Raw genomic sequence first — 22737 nt, 5'->3', positions numbered from 1 at the left:
ACTACACGCTTCCCTTGATTCATTATAAACCACACACTTTATTTATGTGTCGTGTCCTAGAAAGTTGCTCATGACACACCCAACATTTTCTATTGTCATAGCAAAATATGAAAAAATACGAAAAGGGGAAAAAAAATTAAGCTTGAATGTTGGCTGGCAGCCTATAGCACTTGCGTGTATGAAGTTCGTGTTTGTTGTTGCGGGGGTTGAATGACACCTCAAAGTGGCACTTGAGATGCTGCACAGAAGCAAACAACAAAAAGAAATTAATTAATTAAAATATATTATATATATTATATATATATATATTATTATTATTATTTTTTTTTTTTTTTTTTTTTTTACTCTACCTTTTTCTCAAGTTCGCAGATGTTCAAGTCCAGATTTTCACTCTTGAGGCACTTGGTTTTTCTCAGCCTTGCGTCGATCTTGTAGTCGATGGTGTTGGTCACCTGTCGGGCAGCGGGGCGAAAACATTTCATGTTTTCAAAGTACATTAAAAAAAAAAGCTCAACTGCATCAAGAATTCCTTCATACAATCCAACCTGAGATTGCGCAGATGTGACGGCAACCAGCTTGAACAACTTCCTGGCCTTTGAATCTGTGTTGAATGTGTCGACGGCGTGCTGAGCCGCCGCCTGAACCTCTTGTGACTCTGGACTTCTCTCAGACCAGCCACCCAATCGAGGTGCTTCTCCTTTGGGCGACACAACAGACGAGAAAAACTTCAGCTTGTACTTTAACTCAACAGCCGCGCGGTCTATCTAATCTATTTTTTTTTTCTTTCACCACATTTGGTGCCGAATAGCTGTGATTATTATTCTTCCTAAGAGACTCCCTACCCCGACTCCACTCAGCCAACAGAAATAACAGCTCAGCGATGACAATTTTTTCCCACAGTGCCAAAGCCTCTGAGTCATAATCCTGAACCAGACCGCATTTTGCCATTGTGTCATACCAATACGGGCATACACCAAGTTTGACCATGAAAACTTGTCTCTCATACCTTTTTCTTGTTAAGATCAGCCATTTTAGTCATCAATCTTCCTACCGTATTACTTTAGCATCTAATTCATTTAGTTCCTACTCTTACTTTGTAGCTTTTTTGTCAATTCGATGTCTTTTACTTACTTACTACAATGACTTCCTCCAAAGGTTGATCCCCCACACACATCTGAACCACTGACAGGTAAAAAAGCACTAAGAGAGGGAGCGTCATCTTGATGATGCTGGTAATATATCCACGTTATTGAACAGGTGAGGTTGAACAACCGATAAATCCCAATCCAGATACCAAACAGATGTTTGTTTTGGGTCCACCTAGAAAAAAAGAAAAACAGTACTATGATTGAAATGTAAAGCAAAGTAATTGCGTTGAAAAGCGAACATTATTCCAACAACTTGCCTTTTCGAGCCGGGACGGGAAAGTGTGACTTCACCCTCCGAGTGCTGGAGCGACAAGTGAGACAGAGGGTGGGAGAGAGAGAGAAGTGTGTTGTTTGTGAATGGTGGTGAGTTTGCAGAACTTCTCGGCTGGTATGTTTCACGAGTCAGTGGCGACCCACCCACTGACTGGAAATGACGCCGAGCGTGCAGGGATTAAATGGTCGTTAGTACCTTTAGTACCCGTCTGTCCGAACGTGTGTGTGTGTGTGTGTGTGTGTGTGTGTGTGTGTGTTATGTAGAGGAGAATTAAATGTCAACGATGCTGTGGGTGCGTCAACACTGGGTGTTGTTGTTGTTTTAAACATTGGCATGTGCACATAACGAACAAAAAAAAATGGGATGGGGCAAATGCAAGTGAAAATAATAGACTGAAGTTGGATGGGTTGAGGTCAAGGGGTCACAGATTGCCCACTGTCATTTTGTCATCATCATAATAGGTGATAGCTTGACCATTCTAATGGTGGGATTAATTTTGGGGTATTTTTTTTTTGAAAAATCTACTCCAGACTCTAAATTACAGTTATATATTAGTTAAATTAATACAGTTTTATCTGACATTCACAAAAACCTGGCATTCGTTCAACTTTTTACAGCGTGAATGGCCGCCCGTATTGTTCCAAATGTTTGTGTAATGACACAAGAACTCCTACAGAGGTCGCAACTTGCATTGAACAGGCGTCAGCATAGTAAAATCGCCCCGTTTCACAGTTCATTGATAGAAAGTTAAAATTATTGTTTCCAGATTCAGGAAAAAAAAGAATAATAATTGTGAAGCATCCAAAAAGCAAAAGAAACTCACGAATACTATTTTTTTTATTCAAATGCGGATTATCCAAACAAACAAGGGGTCATTTGTCTTTTTATAGTCTTGTTCACTGCCTAATTTTGTGACTCCTCCAATTTTGAATTATAATGATCTTTTCTCTGAATAGAGAGGAATGCAAAAGTGGGTTGATCAAAATCTTGCTTTACTGACTGATAATGTCAAAATAAGCATTTTGTTGATTGCATTAGATTGAGTGCTGTTCCCCCCCCCCCCCCAGATATAAACAAGGCTGTTGTTTTTGATAATGGCTTTGAAGTGATCATGTTCTCACATTGTTTAACAGATTAATATAGAAATAGATCCTGTATCAGTAAGTGAAACAAGCTTGGATCCACATATAGACAGTGACTCATCAAACAGATGGAAATCTATTTTAAATGATGCAGTGCATTTGTACCGACGACCCAATGATTTATCTTTTCTGAGTTTGATTGAGGACTTTAATCAATAATACATTTGGAGCATACAGTCAACAAGTTTGAATGAGGAATGCTCATGTGTATTCAATTAGAGGGACGCAATAACATCATCATCATGTTCTCTCGGGTCTTTTCTTTTGCAATATGTTTGTAGCACTTATCGCAGTTTTAAACCTGCAAAAGCTGACATTTTGATAAGAAATAAAATTCACTACCCTACTGTTTGTTCTGTCCCCACTGTCGCTCTCCTCAAACCTGTACCCTGTGTTGTTTTTCCCCAGACTCAATATAATCGCTTTACAGTCACACCCCGCCTACTCGTCAAATGATTGACAGCTTGCTCGTCCAATGAGCTTTCTCCTAGCTTGACCGGCCTTCTTCCCTTGCCCCCACCTTCCTGCCCCTTCTCCTCCCCCCCCTCCTGCTTGTCCTACTCGGTTACCGTGTCGCGCTCGCTCACCTCTCGTCTCTCCGGGAATCCGAAGAACACCTATCTAAAGTTCCAAACATGGGAGACGAAATAATAATGTCCGCTTGACTCAAGGGAAGAGATTTTCCAAGGTAAGTTACTTTATTTCAGACCGTTGAACTAGAGCGCACGGGGAAAGGGGGGGGGGGGGGGGGGGGTGTTAGGACATTCGCTAAGCGCGCTGGCTGCATGCGCGTGCGGCTGCCAGAAAGTTTATCCGGCTCACTCTTTGGGACCGCAGGGACATTACTCCGATGTTTTTTTTTTCCGCGTGGGGACGTGTCATGAGATGCGATAAGCAAAAACTTTAACATATATATTGCATAATAATAATAATGCATCAAATCTATTCTGCACGTTCTACGTTAATATTTGATGTCTTATCTAAATGACTGGATAATTGTTTAATATCACTTTATGACCAAAGTATGTGTTTTGCAGTCCAATTGGTGTTTGTTTGTTTCGTAGTAATACGAGTTTCAAAGAGGTCAGCTTGCCCCCCCCCCCCCTGCCCCCACTACACCAAATGATAAACAACATCATACCTGTTCTCATAGAGCGGTTGCCACTGGAGAGAAAATAGATTTGAGACATTGGTCTAGGGCACTACAAATGTGCATTCCTGCAGCCAGTGAAGTGATCAAGGCTTTAAATAGAGTCCAACAGGAATGCAAACAGACCCAAGCCTAGGGGGGGCGTCACGGGAGTAGTAGAGGAAAGGTATTTTGCTTAAAATAAGCAGCAATTTGTGCCCCCGTCTTGACTGTCACTCCAATTAGAAAAGGGCATTTTGTGCAAGGATGCTTTTGGGAAAGGAGATGTTGCTCTTCTTCCACTTAAAATCCAGTTTGGAAGTTTTAAGAATTAAGTTTTACATTTAATGAACACGGAATGTATGAGTGCATGATAATGTGATTCTGATTTATTTTCCATTGTCGTAGTTTGAGGTGGCGCAAACTACTGCATGGACGCCCTTTTCACTTTGCACCTTTCTGGCTAATCAGGAGAAGTCTTGTAATCTCTCCTTGGTCCATTTTTTTGAGAGAAAACTATGTTTGATCCCCTTATATAACCAGAAAATCTCTTCATTACAGGTACGGTTTTTCCACTGTCAAACTAAAAATCCTCACAGATTAGTTCAAAAGAATGAGTTAGAGGAAAAAGGAATCACAATTTATCCTGCCCAAATAAAGTCAATTTTCTATTGAAAATGATGACATGATTTTAAAGACTTATATTTTCCAATATAGCGGTTTTTTTTTTCTGAAAATCATCCTAAAATCAATGGCAATTACCTATTCTTCTGCTTTCGTGTTCCTAAGCATAAACGGCCACCAGAGGGGGCCAATACTCGACCGCAAGTTCCGATACTTCGAAATAAGGTTGTTATCGGTACTTGCCCTTCCCTAGTTTTAAGTTTTATCATCCAGTTTGATCATTTCTCTGTTACGCAAGTGTACGAGAAATTTACTACTAATAAATAAAACAAACTATCGTGACCAAACGATAAAAATGTGTTTTTCTCAGTCTCCTCAAGGTTTATAAAGAAGTTCACCGCTGTCAAAATAAAGGCAGAACAATAAAGCGTGTCCTCACAATAACAAACCTGCAGATTGCAAATGGCCACCTTTCCACTATTCACACTCAACCAGCAACCGTGTTTCTTCCAGCGAGCCAACATTTTTCACCGAAGCGCAAAATCATATTTTTTGGCCTGCCTTAGTTATTTTTCTCACTCACTGAATTGCGTTTCAGAGAGGTTCTGGTTCTAGTTTCACTTCAGCTTCCCTTGATAGCCTGCAGACAGCTCTTCCTGGCAGTCCAATCTGTTCTCCAACACTAGCCAAGATACACATGGACATAAACTGTATATGTGTACACATACTGGCTCCATATGGACCTCCTCGCATATGCCCGATATACGTTCAGCACATACCGTACCGAGCCAGAGATTCTGAACGTACGCATAATCACACGAAGCGAGTCTTCATATTCTCTTCTCTGCACATGTGGGCCCTCGGTAATCAATTCAAAATTAGAGCGAAAGCTGCTCCAAGAACTTCGACGCTGGCTGCCAGCTCCGACTCTGAGGCCATACTTTTCTCGGTATGTGTGTGTTTGTATGAGCGAGGCAGAGAGAGCCAGCTTTTGATATTGAACCAACTTTGAGGGGCCCTACAATGGGGCATTTCTTCTCCACTCTGCTTCTTTTTCATCTCGTCTATCGCCACTCAAAAAGTAGAGTGCAGTATTTTTGAGGCAGTACTTTGCATTGAAAATAATCATCTCAAATTCGAAGCGGTTGGTCTCTCTCTAGTCCCGACCTTGCTTCCCGATATTAATTACTGTTCCGACTGCTCCAAGCCACATAGTGAAGCCACCAAAGTGGAGTCTGGTCTTGTGGCTTAGAGTTGTGGCTTCCTTTAAGCTTCACTGACCAATAAAAATAGTGATAGTGTTATGATAATGCTCATGGAATTTTAATTGAAAATAAACGTTTTACCTGCATGAACCTCAGTTCTTTATAATAATCGATTTAATTTTAATGTCATTTTGAGGGTGGGATAATATCAGTCACCTGGCTTTTGGTATCGGAAATCGCAAAGGCAGCCGATACTGCCAGTTTGTGGCCGTTCAAGATTAGAAATGAGAATAATGATTAAAAATGGCTAGTAATATTTGGCATTTTAAGGAAAACGTTACCGATAAAAAACTCTTTAAAACGATAATGATATCAAACGTACTAGTGGTATCGGGTACTTTGTATCGTATCAGTTGGAATAAAAGTGGTATCGAACATTGCAAGTTCATCGTAACATCGCCTTGAACAAAAGACAAAACGCTAAAAAAAATACTATTCCGCAACCTCGACTTGTGCAGCTACGCTTTCATTTCCCGTCTGCGCCCTTACGGACTCATCCTCAATAATTGATAGACTTGTCACTTTCATTTTTGAGTCTGTAGTGACGAAGCAAATCTTATCTCTGCGAAGGATCCGTCCTTGAGAAAAACAAGCGGCCGTGAAAAACACATTTTATGTGAGCGCACGTCGATGCCGACATCATCGTGTTGGAATGTCTATTGAAGACGGGGATGAACCAGCTCCACCTTTTCAGTGAAATTTGACTGTGACCTTTGACCCAAATTCCTATTTCTTTCTTTTCCTCTCCCTCTTTGTGCTTTTTTGCCTGGCGGCTCCCCTGCTCCTGCTGTGTTTGTTGTTTTTATGGAGCATTTGTGTTTTTCAAGGAGTTTAAAGAGACCTTATGGAGCATGATGATGATATCAGATTTGGCAGGTACATGACAGAAACTAATAGAAATGATGTTAAGTTAAATGTTAAGTCTTTTCTTTGAGATTACAATCACCTGCAGACAGAGTTTTTTTTTTTTTAAAGTGTAAAAACACTAACCTGTCAGAGTGGGTATAATTCGGTAGCTGCCATGCATGCTTGGCTCCATCAAAAGACTACTGTGCTTTTATTTTGATTATGTGGAATTAAATTTGATTTGGAATTTTATAGTTGTTTCAGAACCACAGCAGTATCTGAAGTCTATAATTTTTGGATTTTTAACAGTTTTCTCTATTGAATGTTGCATGCTAACATTTGTCATATTTTCAATTTTGGGACGATTTACAGTCGGCCATTTTGTCTTTTAACTTCATTGTTATATAGCGGGACAGGGACTGAAGTCTGGGAGTGGGCGCCAGCTCTACACCTTTTTCTGCCCTCATCACTTACATGGAAATGACTTCTAATTAGTGAGACATTTTTCCGGAGGAGGAAACTAAAAAAAAATGGAGCTAATCTAGTTTGCTTTACATAAGGACCTGGGGGGGGCTCTAATTTGCACAACATTGATTAAACACTTCTTGTTCTGCCAGCTTGACATCAATAATCAAGCGTTGACATTTTTTTTTTAATCATTCAGAAGTGCTTACATCTCAAAAGTACATGTAATCATAATTTGAGTTACGCAAGCACTCATTGTAAACAAATACCCGATGTCTCAAAGCAGATGTTCATCTTTTATCACTCACTTAGTTACTTCTTGTTCCCTTCCCAGATTCCAGGTGCTTATTCATGGATAATATATTAACTGTCTTTAAATATTCAAGTATCGCTTCTTGACACGCGGTGAATAAAAAAACAAAAAACAAAATGGCCTGAGTGAAAGTCAAGTGCCTTAACAGTCATGGCATATCTGAACACGGATTTAATTTGGCAAGAACATTGTAAAGTTTATGACATACATCATCTGCTTTGCGTCACCGCTTATATCAACTCCTGCAAACACGCATCACTTCCTGTTTACTAGAAATCTTCCAGACAAAGTGCTCGGAGCTGTATGTAAAGGCTTTGTCTGTTGAAAAAAAAATGCTTTCTGTGCAGTGTTTACTGTAAATCATCACACACTCATTAGTTTGGACCGTGCATTGTCGGTCCTGAAGCTCTTCATACTTTTACGCGTCGTTAAACAGATGCTGATTTATGTCGTGCGCCGTTATTGTCTGGTCATCCCATATTTTTTATTTTTTTTTACAGACTTATTTTTCCAATATCAGTTTCTACTGGTAAATCTTTTTTTCTCTGTGTACGAAGACGGTCGGTAGCAATGGGCAAAGGCGCGGAATTCCCAGCAGAATGACTCACTCCACAAGAAATTTGGGGTTACAATGTTCGATGGTCACAATGAGTGGGAGGGGATGGGTGGAAAAGGGGTGGGGGTGGGGTGCTCTTCCCAATATTTTTCCTTCCTGCTGGAAGAAAATAGCGGAAACTCTGGTAACTGTGTTAAAGGTCTGGCTAAACAATAATAGCTGATTTCATCGTTGATGATTTTGGAATTGAAATCTATGTGAACTAGAATCAGAATTTACACCCAAAAAAAAAATACAATGAAAGTGGTTTGGGATGCCTGTTTGAAATGTGCATTGTTATGAAATGACACATTTATCAATCACTTTTTGTGTACATGCATGCATTTCTGATTCTTGGTCTTGTGTAAAACGGCTATCTGCTTTATGTCTCTATAATTGCTTCCAGCAGTTGCGTGGCGCCAGTCAAACGCACTTGGACGCTGCATTTACTTTCTCTCTCTCGCTCGCTCTGCTCTCTCAGGCGATCAGCAGTGTGGCAAACCAGGATTTTTTTTTTTTTTTTTTGTCTGGGTCAGTCAACCTGCCGTCTTATGGACTTGGACTGTGATAAGTGCGGCAATCATCTTATGCAACTGTGTGCAATTGAGAGTTATATTTTTCCAGGGTTTTGTCTACAAGCCAAATGTCTTATCTTAATTTGTTGTTTGATTCCGTATCTAGTAATAAATTATAAGGCTAGAAATTGATTGCTTAGATTTGGGCTGGGTGTTTCATTGAAGCTTTGCTGATTTAACCCAGAGCAGATGTGTGAAGTTGTTTGGTGTTTAACAAGTATTCAAATATATTGACAAATGTTGATTACTCTGCACATGATTGGCAAGATTAAATTGTCCACTTTTCCAAACGCACGTGTGCTTTTTTTTTTTTTTAGGTAGTGCCCATCTTTGTTATTACAGCTGGCTCCTTCTGAATATAATCCAAACAGTCAAGCCGTGTTAAACTCCATAAAAGTGTGGCAATTGATTTTCCTCATGGAGATGTTGGGTGTTTTTTTTTTGTCTATGCTTTCCAGTAATAACTACATTTATAACATAAAGACTTAGAGGTTAATTGAAAAGTGTACCTAAAGATGGAGCTTTAATGATTCTTGTATGAAGAGAAGAAAGAGCTCCTGCACACTTGTTTAGAACAAAAAGGTCTGCACATTGTCTCGTTTGGCGTGAAAGCAGAAGAGAAGGTGTAAGTCATTTTACGTAACCAAGATCAAGCTACATTAGGAAGCCCGAGAGCAAAACTGACCTTCAAACTTGCAGAAGCAGCTTTGTCAGGAACCATACCGAAGGGATGTCTTCTGTTTGGACACTATTTGTGGTCCTCAGGTTGTCAGATGGAACAAAATGTCTTGGCCTGTTTGAAAAATACAAAATGAATAAGATTAATAAGTATAATAATATAAAACAAACATCCAGTGGCCACATCCAAAACATGTGGTAGGAAAGAAGTAAAACCAGTTTTCAAAGAATGCAATAAATAAAACAAACCAAATAAGAAGTTCAAGTCACTCGCCTACTTTTTTTAAGCACTTAAAATGTCAATTAATGAACAATTTATTTTTGTGGGTAAGTCCTTCCTCAGAAATCACTCTTGCGAAAAACTAGCTTGTATATTAAGTATCGGCAACAATGACCAGAAATCGAGTCAACCGGTCACTTCTCAGATGTTAATATTTATCAAGTGTGTGCACTTAGTTTCAAATTTGAGGTGTGAGCAAAATGGTGGCCAAATCCACATCCAACCCCCCCCGAGTATGCATTTCGTGAATATCTGGCATATGGTAGCCATCTTGCCCTGGCGGCTGAGCTAAAGGAAATTCCAGCATTGTCGAATTTAGGCCAACATTCTGCCGCAGCGTTCAGTCAGTCACTCAAACAAGCACGAAACCTAAGTCAGGGTTGTGATACACATACCAAATTAATTCGGAAAAGTCATTTGAATAGCTCAATAACAAGCCTCCGGCAGATTGCTTAACATGTTATTATTCCAACTCTGAAAATCTCTTATAGCCACTCTGGTCTTTATCTGCAGATTGGCTAAGTGCTGTGAGTGTATACACATGGTAGCCATTATTTCTTTGTGTGTTTAGTCTTTGGCATTTTTTCACAGATTGTATATGGCACAAACTTTTGGAGAAGACTAACTTGATGTGTGTGTGTCCCTGTTCTCCAAGATTAAAATGATCTTTATTCATTCATAAACATTTGTGTGTTATATTTGAAATGGGTGACTCCGGAGTAAAACGTAAATGTCTGTCAGTAGAGTTGTTGTCGTCTGAAAGAGCCAAATGAATGTGCAGCGGTTGCTATAGCAACTTGGGTAAACACTGGAGCCATTGTAGTGTTGCCCCCGTTAACACGGCGCACATTTTGGCTTGACCCTCAAATCTTGTTGGTTCAGCGCTTGTGCACATTCATGCACGCACACATGCTGCTAGCTGATACCTCAATTTGGCATTTATTTCATCTTGAGCACAAGCACCCTCATTGACCTAACATAAAAAAATAAATAAAATAAAAACACAATGTACACAGTTAGCTAAATTGATGTTGAATCAAACTGTTTGTTTTTTTTCCGGACTATAAGTCACACCGTTTTTTTTTTTTAAATACTTTTGTTACATTTGAGGACCAGCCAAAGTGTTTGCCAACACCCATAAAAAATACTTAAAAAAAAAACAAAAACTTGAAGACAAAGAAAAGCGTAGTCATGGAAACTTTCAGTCATAAAAATCAGATAGTTCAGCTTCTTTTCTATCGTCTTGTATGTTAGCCCCCATTTCACCCAGCTTCTTTTTTTTTTTCCTATTCTCTCTTTCAGTCCCTTTCCTGTCTTGCTTTTTTTTGCCCTCGTAAAGATGAGCGAATGTGCAGTGGCATGCAGCAGCACGAGTGACTCAGGATGTGTGATTGTGCTGCCACACAGACCAACGGTTAAAAGTGTCTACTCCAGAATCAGATTAGTCATCGTGCAAGTGTGCATGCAACCTTTTAGCATGAGTTGTTTTTGTCATTAGCCAAGGATTTGTTTTGATCCTTGGGGAAGTATGTACTCCATTTTCTTTCCGCCACTTATTAAGATTCAGCATGAGCTAATACTTGACCTCTGTCACGATTCCTCAGCTTGGCCTCATTTCTTCGATTGGGGATCAAACCAATATTTTGTTTTCATAAAGTGTCTTGACCTTTATAGGATCTGTTTTAGGATTTGTTTGGCATATTTTAGTCATGGTTATGGCATTCTAGTGATGAAATCCATGGGTGCGGAAGGTTTACTACTGTTTGTTACTGGGTGAGATAGTGAAACGTGACAATTGGGAGGACTGAGTCACACAGAAATCCTGCAGAGAGACAAACAGCCTGTGGAAAGAACTTGTGGAGTTATCAGCACTCCTTGAGATTGTGAACAAGCAGAGAGCCAAGACCTACTAATTGATTGATTGATGAAATTTGCTAGAAGTGGATTTCGTAATTGTCCGAATGTGAATGGCAGACACAGAAGGTCTCACATTTCTCGAGGCTTTCCTCTAGCAGCAAGGTGGCACGGCTGCAAGAGGAGAAGGAATGTAAACAAAACAACTTTGAATCTGCTGAGTGTGCTGTGAGAGGTCACACTGGCAACGTGGTGAATGTAACAGCACAATGCCAGAAACGAACGGCACCGCAATGCAAATATTATTTTCAGTTTTGATCAATTTTTGAATTTGATTTTGAGAGTTACGTTGGAGCTACGTTAGAAATAAATGTGCATACAAGTTACTGCGTGAATATTTAATAATATCATGTTTCAGTCTTTTTTTTTTTTTTTTTACATAATTGTCTAAAAATGCAGATCTTTTGGTATTTTTATTATTTTTTTTAAAGAATTTTTCAAAAATATGTCCTGACATATAATACAGATGGTTTCTGTTGCAAATTTAAGTTTAATGGGATAGCGGTCGACTGGCCTTGGAGCAGGGCTGTCTTCTATTAGTTTCATAGTTTGACTAAAATTGTCACATCAGCATCTTTTAAATTGTTGCTCGCTCAAAATCCACGTGCGTAAAGTCAAAAGTAATATAAAGGTCAAGTGTTACTATTATGATAAGTCTTAAGTCCTGATGATGATCCCTTGTGTGTCTTTACAGATGCCAGGTCTTTTGTCCAGTCCTGGGAGTCTGACAGTCATCTGGTTTTTATCTTGGTCACTATGTCTCAGTGGTGCCCAGATTTGGACCAATGAAGGTAACAGACACAAGCTCCTTCACTTATCGGGAGGACATATTTAAAAATACTTATGTAAAAAAAAAAAAAAACTCAGACGCACATATAAAAAGTATTTGGGTCTATTTTGGGCGCTCAGTTAAAGAGAAAAGATGGAGGGAAGACATCTAGCATTTAGAATCAAATAACTGGTTATAATGTATGTTTTTGTCTTTTGGAAAAATACCATAAAAGACGACACGCATTCTAAAGAAAACATTTTTCCATCCTCTTGCAAAGCCTTCATTTTGTTCACTTTTATGGTTTTCGAAGCATTTTCAGCCTCATTTGAATTTTTTCTTTGGTTAGCGTTTCGCATAAATTCTATTGTCGACGTGTTTTTTTTCCCCTCGTCGGTATTGAGAAATGATCATGGCACAACATTTTTCCTCTTAACGCCGCCCCAATATTTTTCCTTGCTGTGTCTGTTATCTGATCCAAGCTGAGGTTAAATTATTAATTTCATTAATAAGAATAGTGGCTGTAAAACTGTCAGTTTTATTCCCCCTTCCTGTAACCCAACACAAGTCTTTTTTTTTTTTTTTTAACTTTTTCATGAACTGATTTGACCAGCTTTCCTCCACACATATGTTTGTGTGAAAGTTTATTTGTGTATGCAGAGGCATGCACTTAAACGCATATGCGTGTGCTTTTGTGTGGGTACTTGTGCCGTGGCCTTTTTAAAAAAAAATTTAAAACAGAGGCAAAATCAGATATGAGTGGAACGCTGCGGGTTCGGGGGAATAATGTGCTTGACTGCCAATAAAACATGAAGACACACATTCGAACCAGACAGCTTTGCACTACATCGGCGATTCTACACACAACCACAAAAACGAAGGGTCTGACAATATATATATATATATATATATATATATATATATATATATATATATATATATATATATATATATAAAAATAAAACCAATATAACTAGAGCTGATAAAATCGATATTATGCCTGAGCAAATTAGCCACAAGTATGAAAAACAGGAAACTGAAACTTGGGCCAAATTGTGAGTTAGCAAAAAAAAAAAAAAACTCCTGCAGAGCGGGCACAGAAGTTGTGAATTAATTAAAGTTAGTGTGTGCTTAGCTCTGTACTCCCTGTCAAATATTTTTCCACTTGAGATGTGGTGTAAAAGCCAATGTTCATATCATGTAGCTATCTAAACACACACGTTCAAACTGCAGTATTTTGGATAAAGCAGTTTTGGAGACCTTGAAAAGTGAGGCTGCTTTATTGCTAAATGGGAAAATTGCGTGGGAAAAATACTCATGTGATTTAAGGCAGATATAATCATTCAAGTACCTTGCATGCTGTGCAGACATTTTATAAGTTGGACTTCTATAAAATCCTCCATCTATAATCCAACACACAAAGTCAGACATTGCCTCAAACGTTGACACATAAAAAGTCTGATGTTGTGACTCGTGAACAGTTCGATCTGTATTCTACCTTTGTGCCAAACGGGAGCAGCAGACCAATAATCAAGTTTTTGTTTGGATAATCATTGATCAAGGAACAACTCTTCAAAGGCTTCGGGTATCTTTAGTAAACCACGAGAGCGGCTCAAGCTAACCAGTGACAATTTCCTTGTGTGTGTGTGTGTGTTTTTTTTTTCTCATACTGAGCCCATAAAGATGATTCTGATTTAATGTTATTCTCATCCTGCTAGTTTATTATTTGTGTCAAAGCAGTTGATTAATGCTCATGAAATGATTAACCAGACAAGCTTCCAGAGAAGCCGAAACACTCTCAAGCAAGCACGTCAAAGTCGGTTCCAGCTCGGTGCCTGAAGGACCACGAACCTTCTTTGGTTATGTTATTGTGTCCACCCCGGTGCAAAGCGTGACACATACATCACGTTAATACAGACCACGGCACCGCAAAATACGAGCGCCTCGGCCAGACAAGTGGCGCGCTTTAATATTTTATGTCTGTGTTTGCAGTTTCGGACGTGCAGTACGGGCGCTTGGACTCCAATGTGACACTGGCATGTGGGAAGTCACAAATGAAGTAAGGATTTTTAAACTCTGCTTTTTTTTGTTTGTTTTTTTAAAATCAAGCTTATTAACACTTCGGCCCAATAGGATACCCGTGGCGTGGCATCTCGACGACAACCAAGCGTTGCCTCGACATAAAGTGACATCAGATGGATCGTTGGTCCTGCTTCACGTTAACCTTTCGGCCCAGGGCAACTACAGTTGCTATGACAACCACGGGCTCCTCCTTCACTCCATCAAACTCAGACTTGGCCGTAAGTGTCGTTTCCTTTGACAGTTTTTTTTCTTTCATCGATAAATACAACTCAGTTATGTAATTGAAAGATTTGGTCCTCGAGGAAAACTTGTGTTATTTCCATCACAATGACAAAGACTCCATTTCCCGTGACTGTCTCTAAAAGGAAATGGCTCCCTAAGCGGCCCTCCTTTGAGGGAGAGAACTTGGTTTTCCTCGAACTGCTTACGAAACTTCGACCATGACTTCAATTATTTCTTTGATACCATGTCTGAATGTTCTATCTTTGACTTTTGTTCTTCCAGACCCTCCAGGGCTGCTCAGCATTTCCTGTCAAGTTCCTAATCACACTCATGTCCGCTGCTCCTGGGTAGAATCAGTGAAAACCTTTCTTCCAGTCGAGTACAACGCCTCCCTCAGGTAAAAGTTAGCTATTACAACTGAAGTAACCACTTGGCTGCACTGTTTAGGTCTGAATGCAAGTTTTGAGGGGTTTTTTTGTTGTCTTTTTCAAGGGGTAATGGACAAGCCGGGCAGCCGTGCCTGGTGGACCCAGTCCACAAGTACTGCGATGTGGAGCACCCAGCCTTCTGGCAGACGATCCACACGCTTAGAATCACGGCTACGAACGCGCTTGGTTCCGAGACAACGTCTGCCCGCTTTAAGTTAGATAAGCTCTGTAAGTATGGTAAAAGAAAAATATATATATATAGGTGGGAAGGTATCTGAGTATGATATAAATTAGAAAAAAATAATAAAAATAATACAGATAAATATATATTGATATATATCTATGAAAATAAAAGTCAGATATGTACTATGCACTTTAGCATCTTTTGCTAATTTGCATTTAAGGAGGGTCAGTTTGACTAAAAGCTTTTTCCGGTGCATGCACTGACGTGCCATTAACGTGTCAAAACAAACCAAAGCGAGATTCCAGGTAAATGGTCATTAGCTTATGCAAACATTTTTGTCTTTTCAGTAAAACCCGACCCTCCCGAGTCCCTGTTGGTCAATGAGGTGGAAGGTTTTCCAAAGAGGCTTCTCATCTCATGGAACCTTCCGTCCTCGTGGCCGCTACATGATGCTTTCCCTCTCGTGTTTCATGTAAGATATAGGCCACAAGGATCTCAGTACTGGTCAGAGGTTAGTCTTTTATATTTTAATTAATAGTTAACCCCAATCAAGTCGTATCTTTCAAGTACTTACCATTTGCTGTCTTTTCTTTCTCCATTAGGTTTACACCGAGGACAGTTCAGTGGAGATTTTTGACGCTTTGGTTGGGCACACCCATCAGGTTCAAATCCGTGCCAGGGACGAGCTTGACGCCGATAGCCAGTGGAGTGACTGGACTCCTCTCCGTTCCGGTCGGCCCTGGGAAGGTTCGAAAAAGATCATTAGTTGTAATTTGATTACCGTAACTTTCGGACTATAAGGCGCACCGGACTATAAGCCGCACCAGCTAAAATTTGCGAAAAAAGTCACGGCTTATAGTTCGAAATTTACGGTATTTGTAAATTTAGCCCAGCATATCATCAGCGATGCAAAAACAACTCGAGTTGAGCAAGCCGTGATGTCGACCGCAACTGACACATGTACGTGTTTGTGCGTTCATCCCGCAGCCCCCGCCACGTCTGAACCTCTGGAGGAGAAGTTTCCAGACTATTTTTTTCCCTTCAACACAAAGCCAGAAACATCGACTTCAAAGTCACTTAGTAAGTCTCTCCAAATGATAAACGTGTGGCCATTTGCAATATCAGTTTACATTTTTTAAGACATCAATGTGCCAAGATGATTCAAGAAGATTCGTTTGGGGTTAAACTTTGATCGAAGCACATTCTTGTCGCCACAGGCGACCGCCATTACTGGCAAAATAATAAGGCATCATTTACTGTTAGTGCAAATGGCTTACTGTTCAAATGACATCTAACTGCAGCCGCCATTGCTTCTTACATTATGAACTCATGAAAAGGTAAATGCGGGTAAGCCGTTTGACACACCTGCCAACACGTGTTCCAAAAAAATAAGTACTCGCTCGATACACGCACTTGGATTTCTAAAGCTGCTCAAATTTGAAGAAGTGCATCTGTGAGTGATTAGAGCCTCAAAATGTTTTGTGAACCAGATGCACTCTCTTTGTGTGTTCTTACCCGGGCCGCATCAATCAGTCCACTACCGCAAGATTTTATTTTTTTTTTAAATGTGGATTCTCCCTCTCTGTGATTTGTATTTGTGTACTTTGTGCGAGTCTGTTTACTCTTGGCATGTTTTAAATCTGAATGTAAAGTGATGATAGCTTATTTAGAATAATTTATACCCAAAGACACATTCATGTGTCCCTCTGACAATGCTTTTTTGATTTTACTTCTGCATCTCGTCTCTTCAACACTGGCTGTGTTTTTTTTTTCCCCCCCATGAAATTTTTTCCAGGGCCGGTTCTGCAAGACGACAGTAATTTGGGATTGGTGATTCTGCTGGTTTTGTTTGCCGTGGTTATCGTAGCAACTGTCCTTTCCCTCATCTTTGTGGTGTGGTAAGACCTACTTGCATTTATTTTATTTTATTTATTTACATTTATTCCCACAGTTAGTCTTATTTATTATTTTAAATGCTTTCTATTTCCAGGTTAAGGCAGAGGCGGCGTGAGCATGTGACCAAACAGGAACTCACCTCTATGGTCAAAATGAAGTCATTGCCAGTTTGATGTGAGTATCATGATAAAAGAATTGTGACATGTTTTTTTTTTTTTTTGGTCTAAAGTAGCCTCAGCCCACCCCGCCAAACTTTTTGCCAGTGCAAGTATGTCGTTGCGTAACCATGACCACCAGGGACAGCGCAGTTTAGAATTCCAAGCACCCATCAAGACAGTAAATACATCAGTTAGATTCTCACTTGTGGACACTGCATTTCATCACTGAGCTGATTTATTGCTCATCACATTCTTTCCTTCTTAAAATTTGGTAAATATAGCTACAAAGTAGCCTGGCTTCGTCACATGGCTTAGCTCCGCCCCTCGCTTGTCAGTCATGGTGGTTAGCAATAAAATGCTCAAGCAAATTGCACATTGCGTGAAACTCATCTTCAGGAATAATCGCAATTATCTCCCTGAACTTCTTTGTGTCGTCCCTACACGTTTTCCGAATACGATCACTTCCCACACGTGTGGTTGTGCATTTCCTCAGCTTTGCCCGTTTGGGAGATAGTTGTGGATGGCACAAATGGCCTCTGTGGTTAACATAATTATAAAGCCAATGAGTACGCTCTCTTATTCGAAATCCATTTGCAAAATTACGAGTGTCATGGCTGTGCGGCAAACAAACAAATACACACACAAAAAAAATAAAAATACCAAGGGACTGAATCCATCTCTTGGCATTCACCGCATTGATTAAATAGCATCAAATGAAACTTTTGAGCAAATGCAGTCCACGTGTCGCTATAAAAAGCACATATGGTCTTGTAAATATGTCCTCCACTCTGTCATTTCCATCTGGCAGTGCTTACTGACATGATATATGGATTTTTTTTTTTTAATGTGGCGTTCCTTTTCCATCTTCAGGTTAAAATCAAACATCATCTACTCCTCGGCCCGTTGTAGGGCTCCTCCGAAGAGTCGGCCGTCACGACAGCACGCCGACGTTCCGTATTCAACTACCACAGACGAACCGGAATCCGTTTAAGAACTGTGACGACGCAAAACAAACTCTTTGACATTTCCGCGCAATGCATCTGCAGCACGAGCCTCCTGGTGGGACGTTTCTAATGCCCCCTCAGGTTATTTTAGTCGTCATGGGTTATCCGGTCACGTATAGCAGACAGACTCGACGCTGTGAACGAGTGGCAGAGTTGATCTGGCAGCATTGAAGCGTCAAAGAGGCCTGAAGAAGGGCAGCTGGCAACAAGTGGGCAACTTGAATTGTATTGCTTATATTTTGATGTTGCATGCTAATATCTTTTTTTTTTTTTTTTTATTCGTCCATCCACGCGCATCATATTTGGGTTAAAATTCAGGGAAAAAAATCAGATAAAGGGTTCCCACGACAAACCTAGTTTGCTATAGCCCAAATGCTTGTATATCTTACGGCTTTGGAGAAACAGGAAAATCGAATACAGGACAGTTTCAAGTCCCTCACTTGACTTGTCTTACTGTGGCCCGGTGAGATAGCGGTTACCATGGTTACCCAACAAAAGCCAATCTCACAACGCTTGGTGTCCTAAAAGCTCGTGATCTTTGATAAACAGTAACGACCGGCGCTCACGAGACGCCCCAAATACCTCAGTTTGTGTTATATTTCTTCTTCCATGATCTCGCCTGTGTTTGTATCACCGTGTTGTCATCCAAAAGCTGTGCAGTCAACTGACCGACTGCGTACGATGTCAAGTTAGTAGCGCTTTGACGAATGACCGTGTTCTCTCAAGCTAGCCCCGCATAACACGCACAGATTCAGTCGAAGCTTTGTTTTTGTGAGTTTATCGTTTATTAAATGTATGTCACGAAACATATTTGGGTGTCGGTAAGCAATTCAGGATCGTACCAGATTAGCTCAGTTTGTTTTAGTTCATTGGAAAAATCAAAAGGTGTTCAAAAGAAATTGTGGAATTAATAATTGATGAAAATATTTGAAATTCCAGATGACCACATTTAAGAATTTTATTGAGGATATCGGTATTTTTGTCCCTATCGTGCTTTTATTGTTGCTGTTCTGTTACTCTATTGGACTGATCATTCAATATGGTTTTCATTTCATTTTTGGGGGGTCAAGTCAGAAGGTCCCTGACAATCTAAGAAATATATTTATTGGAGAGGATAGTGTTTGTTCTTTTTCATTCAATTTAAATATATAGGAAAAATAAAAAAAGTGGAACGGATTGTTGAGTTAAACTTTTCAATTACATTTAAACTTAGATTTGTACTGACAACAAACACTTAGGATTTTTTTTTCTTGGTGTTAAAAGACACATTTTGTAATAAAATTACATTTTCTGGGGCAAAGTGCAGTATTAGAGATTGTCCATAATTCCATGTGAGCCTTTTCTTAGTCTTCATAGAAACTGTTTTCTCTCTATTTTGTGATGCCAGGAGCCTCTTTCAGGCATCCATCCTCAGATGTACAGTGTTTTTTTTTTTTGTGGCTTCATTTGTTTGCCAGATATCACCATAAGCTGTTATTTGTGCTCTCCCTACCTTTGTATGTTTCTGTAAAAAAATAAATACTATTTTATCACACCGGCAGCTTTCGGGTGCTTTCTTTAATTCTTCATGGAAAAAGCTGTAACTTGTGTGGCATTGTGCTTCCTGTAGCAAACTCATATTCCAGATGTTGTTTATTGAGATTAAAATAATAGTGCATTCTCTGTATTGTTTTATTTTATGTGTATTGGTTTTATTTTTTTTACAGCAACTAAACAGTGAAAACAAATGGAAACAAACTTATGTGCAAAAGAGGTTTCAAGTGGATGACTGAAGCAGTCATAAGAGGTTTGGCTAACAACTCTATTAGTTTCTGGAAAAACATTGCTCTGAGTGCATGTGTCCTCAGAAACTGCTCTTTGCAACCAAGTTTGTGAGAAAAACATTTCCACAATTTTTTATAAGAGCAGAAGTGATACCAAAGTCTTATTAAACTATAAGATACAATAAAGCAGCAGTAGCACACGATGAAAATAAACATACCGTTTGCATGGGCTTGAAGTCATTTTCGACTGTATTTTAATCGTCAATTCCACCATGGTCCTTTGTCGCCCTCTAGTGGACACAGGATGACATCAGCCTTTTCATGGTACTGAAACAAAACAAACGACTTTCTATACAGGTTAAAAGTGAGGACAAAACCTAGCCCTATTCAAACCCTGTCTCTACAAAAACCTAAATATATTTAGTTAAGTCGTGATACAAAGTTGAAAACTGCGTTTTAATCGACATTTTCCTCAGCAGTACAACAATAAATAGCAAATAAATATGGCTTAAAATTTCGAATGAAAATATTTTAAACATTAAATTAAAAAAAAAATTCTATAAATTATGTTAACTGGTTTTCAAACACACAGGGATTTGCATGTGGACAGTGAAAAAAAAGTGATTCCACTATAACTACAATAAAGCAAGTGCAATTAAAGCATCCTGAAGTAAGGCGACACTTCAGACATTTAGTTAAAGTAAATATTGGTGAGAGACAAGTGTACTTGTGGTAATATCAATTAGTCATCACTGGATAAATATCGTAAAGGTGAATAAGCACATACTTCCTACAGGGTAGTAAAGTAAAAGTTGGCACTCGTTTTTTTCCGGATTTGGTTCATAGTTTCTCCCTTCCGTTAATTTGCCATTCTTTTGTTGCACCTCCTAACCGAGTCTACACATCGATGGCGACTCCGTGTTTGGTGGAGATGACGTCTCTGGCTCCGGTCAGATACATGAGCACGGAGCACAGGTGAGGAAGCGTGGCTGTGGTGCTGACGTAAAGCCAGTAGGGGAGCGGCGCCGTGTTCCCCAAGGGACACACCCAAAGGCCGCGGCGCACAGCGTCCCGCACGTGATGCGTCGCCATGGAAATGAAAAGCATCCACGGCAACGAGCACCAGGCGTCCTTGAGGCGTCCCAGCCACATGAGCAAGCGGAGGGACAGGCAGAGGACGGGAATGAGAGACGAGCAGTGGAGAGGAGGCCGCTGAGGCAGGGAGACGGCGGCCTGGGTGACAAAACGCATTTGTGTATATTAATTAAAATAAAAAAAAATAAAAAATAAATCACCTTATTTTCCCATCATTATAAAACTAAAAGATTTGACTTTGCTTGTGTGTCAAAAAGCACCTTGAGTGACAGTGAGCCGGCCATGTAGAAGTGGTCCAAGTCAATGATGGACGCCAGGAGACCCGCCAGCAGCACCTCATAGACGTCACTTTTCTTCCTGAGCCCGATGACCACAGCCCAGGACCACAACCCCACAACAGCATGCGTCCCGTTATCCAGGGCGGCGCGCAGCCACAGGTGATGCTGGATGAGCGGAAGCTGCAGGGCGTGGTCCGCCGCCACGCAGAAAAGGCCCAGACCCGCCGAGGCCAGCAGGGAGGCGGAGCTGAATGTCTGCAAGAGAGCCTGGGCTTTCTCCGTCTCCACGGCCAGGCTGAGGGGTACGGGGGCGCCCTCTCCCCCCAGCAGTGGGGAAGAGTCCAGCTTGGAGTAGAAACCTTGCATATTGATAAACAGCTGGGTGGTGGCCAAATGGATGCCACTGAAGGTCAGAAGGACTCTGGTAAACTGTACAAACAATAAAAGTAGTAAATAGCTCTCCTTAGTGCTCAGAATCCATACATGATTAATATTATACTGGTACTTTTTGAATTCAACGATTTCATTCAATAACCACTGAAGTGACTTAACATAACTATGTTATTTAAAGAAAAAAATCTGATTAAAACTACGAAAAAGATATCAACCCTATCCTATGCACGAAGCCTACAATAAAGGCAGAAATCATCTTTATTAGTCTTGTGAGGACAAGAAACAAATTGATCTTTTCAAAATGACAGCTTGCGCGGAGCTAGCTTGCAATGGGATGCTGCTGCTGCATTGTGTGGGATGACAGCGGCTCGAATAATATTGTGATCAAACATGCCATTCGCTCTTCAAACTACATTTAAAATCAAAACATGAATGCATTAAATACAGGTGTGGATTTTACACCCCGAAATTATACCAACACAATAACACTCACCCCATGGTCTTGAACTGTGCTGCAAAATCAGAAAACATACACACTCACACAGACGCGGAACCTTGCTTCTTCTTATCTGAATTCACAGTCGGCCCTACCGTGGATGGAACTCGTTAGCGCCTCTTAGTGGATTGTCAGAATATCGCACTTCAGTACCATGGATAGCGCCTCCAGCGATTTTATCTGCGTCCCTCGTGGATTGTAAGAATATCGCTTCAGCACCCTGGACAGTGCATCTAGCGATTTTATCTGCGTCTCTTGTGGAGGGACGCATTTAAACATTTTTAACCATATATATTCACAAATGTACGGCAAATGCACGTTTCTGGGAGCACAATTTATTCAAAAATTAATTATTGCTTGTTCTTTTTGTGCTTTAAAACTTCACTGCCGTACACTGAAGCTAAGTAATATTAGCAAAATGCCATTAAAAACGGCCGTTTTTAGAACGATGTGGTTCTTTTGTTTATTTTGGTGGCAGCCTTTTCCAAATTTGTACAAATGTTAAGCTTCAATGGATAATAAAAGCAGTCACAGAGAAGAAAAAGGCTGCACTGCATGCCTAAGACAGAAGGAGAGATTGTGTCATTCCTCCATTTATCAATGGAAGGTCAAAGTAGTCATTAGAGCTGAGTGAGGCTGTCAAGATTTTTGATGGCTTCGCCTTGCACACACACACTAACGCAAAAACACGACACCAAACACACACGGTAGATATCAAAGG

General features: G+C 40.1%; 3 protein-coding genes across 6 annotated transcripts; 1 reads left to right on the top strand and 2 right to left on the bottom strand.

Moving 5' to 3' along the window:
• Positions 1-18: 18 nt before the first annotated feature.
• On the bottom strand, positions 19-1280 carry LOC147048312 (cystatin). The gene is made up of 4 exons (XM_085925753.1): positions 1132-1280; positions 546-697; positions 351-452; positions 19-238 (listed from the first exon to the last, which is right to left on the bottom strand). Exons 1-4 carry the CDS (start codon positions 1217-1219, stop codon positions 137-139), a joined length of 444 nt encoding a protein of 147 aa, XP_085781879.1. The 5' UTR covers positions 1220-1280; the 3' UTR covers positions 19-136.
• Positions 1229-22106, bottom strand: tmem267 (transmembrane protein 267). Of its 4 annotated transcripts, XR_015067718.1 has the most exons (7): positions 22014-22106; positions 21110-21556; positions 19973-20987; positions 15508-15672; positions 9062-9169; positions 1406-1449; positions 1229-1320 (listed from the first exon to the last, which is right to left on the bottom strand). XR_015067718.1 is itself a non-coding variant. In XM_085925752.1 (3 exons), the coding sequence occupies exons 2-3, from the start codon at positions 21491-21493 to the stop codon at positions 20652-20654; spliced, it is 720 nt and encodes a 239-aa protein (XP_085781878.1). In that variant the 5' UTR covers positions 21494-21556; positions 22014-22106; the 3' UTR covers positions 19644-20651. The 4 variants fall into 4 exon arrangements, 1 of the variants encoding a protein (XP_085781878.1); XR_015067719.1 differs by lacking the exons at positions 1229-1320; positions 1406-1449 and adding an exon at positions 7685-7918; XR_015067720.1 differs by lacking the exons at positions 1229-1320; positions 1406-1449; positions 9062-9169 and having other exon boundaries at positions 15496-15672.
• On the top strand, positions 3125-19525 carry il11ra (interleukin 11 receptor subunit alpha). The gene is made up of 12 exons (XM_085925746.1): positions 3125-3252; positions 11943-12039; positions 14010-14076; positions 14151-14317; positions 14604-14718; positions 14814-14977; positions 15281-15444; positions 15536-15680; positions 15921-16013; positions 16729-16831; positions 16924-17003; positions 17858-19525. Exons 2-11 carry the CDS (start codon positions 11943-11945, stop codon positions 17000-17002), a joined length of 1194 nt encoding a protein of 397 aa, XP_085781872.1. The 5' UTR covers positions 3125-3252; the 3' UTR covers position 17003; positions 17858-19525.
• Positions 22107-22737: the final 631 nt, after the last annotated feature.

This window comes from Syngnathus leptorhynchus, chromosome 12 (genome assembly GCF_054491065.1).
Source record: "Syngnathus leptorhynchus isolate UIUO chromosome 12, UIUO_Slep, whole genome shotgun sequence".
In the NCBI taxonomy this organism is placed as follows: domain Eukaryota; kingdom Metazoa; phylum Chordata; class Actinopteri; order Syngnathiformes; family Syngnathidae; genus Syngnathus; species Syngnathus leptorhynchus.
This window is presented reverse-complemented; position numbering and strand designations above follow the sequence as displayed.

What these genes read in the sequence shown, in the direction of transcription:
- LOC147048312 (XM_085925753.1), bottom strand. Translation starts at nt 1,219, where the DNA reads ATGACGCTCCCTCTCTTAGTGCTTTTTTACCTGTCAGTGGTTCAGATG. An exon ending in TCACATCTGCGCAATCTCAG is followed by an intron (nt 453 to 545) that starts GTTGGATTGTAT and finishes GCTGCCCGACAG; the next exon opens with GTGACCAACACCATCGACTA. An exon ending in TCTGCGAACTTGAGAAAAAG is followed by an intron (nt 239 to 350) that starts GTAGAGTAAAAA and finishes GCTTCTGTGCAG; the next exon opens with CATCTCAAGTGCCACTTTGA.
- il11ra (XM_085925746.1), top strand. Translation starts at nt 11,943, where the DNA reads ATGCCAGGTCTTTTGTCCAGTCCTGGGAGTCTGACAGTCATCTGGTTT. An exon ending in TGTGGGAAGTCACAAATGAA is followed by an intron (nt 14,077 to 14,150) that starts GTAAGGATTTTT and finishes TCGGCCCAATAG; the next exon opens with GATACCCGTGGCGTGGCATC. An exon ending in GATCTCAGTACTGGTCAGAG is followed by an intron (nt 15,445 to 15,535) that starts GTTAGTCTTTTA and finishes TTTCTCCATTAG; the next exon opens with GTTTACACCGAGGACAGTTC.
- tmem267 (XM_085925752.1), bottom strand. Translation starts at nt 21,493, where the DNA reads ATGCAAGGTTTCTACTCCAAGCTGGACTCTTCCCCACTGCTGGGGGGA. An exon ending in CCGGCTCACTGTCACTCAAG is followed by an intron (nt 20,988 to 21,109) that starts GTGCTTTTTGAC and finishes TTTGTCACCCAG; the next exon opens with GCCGCCGTCTCCCTGCCTCA.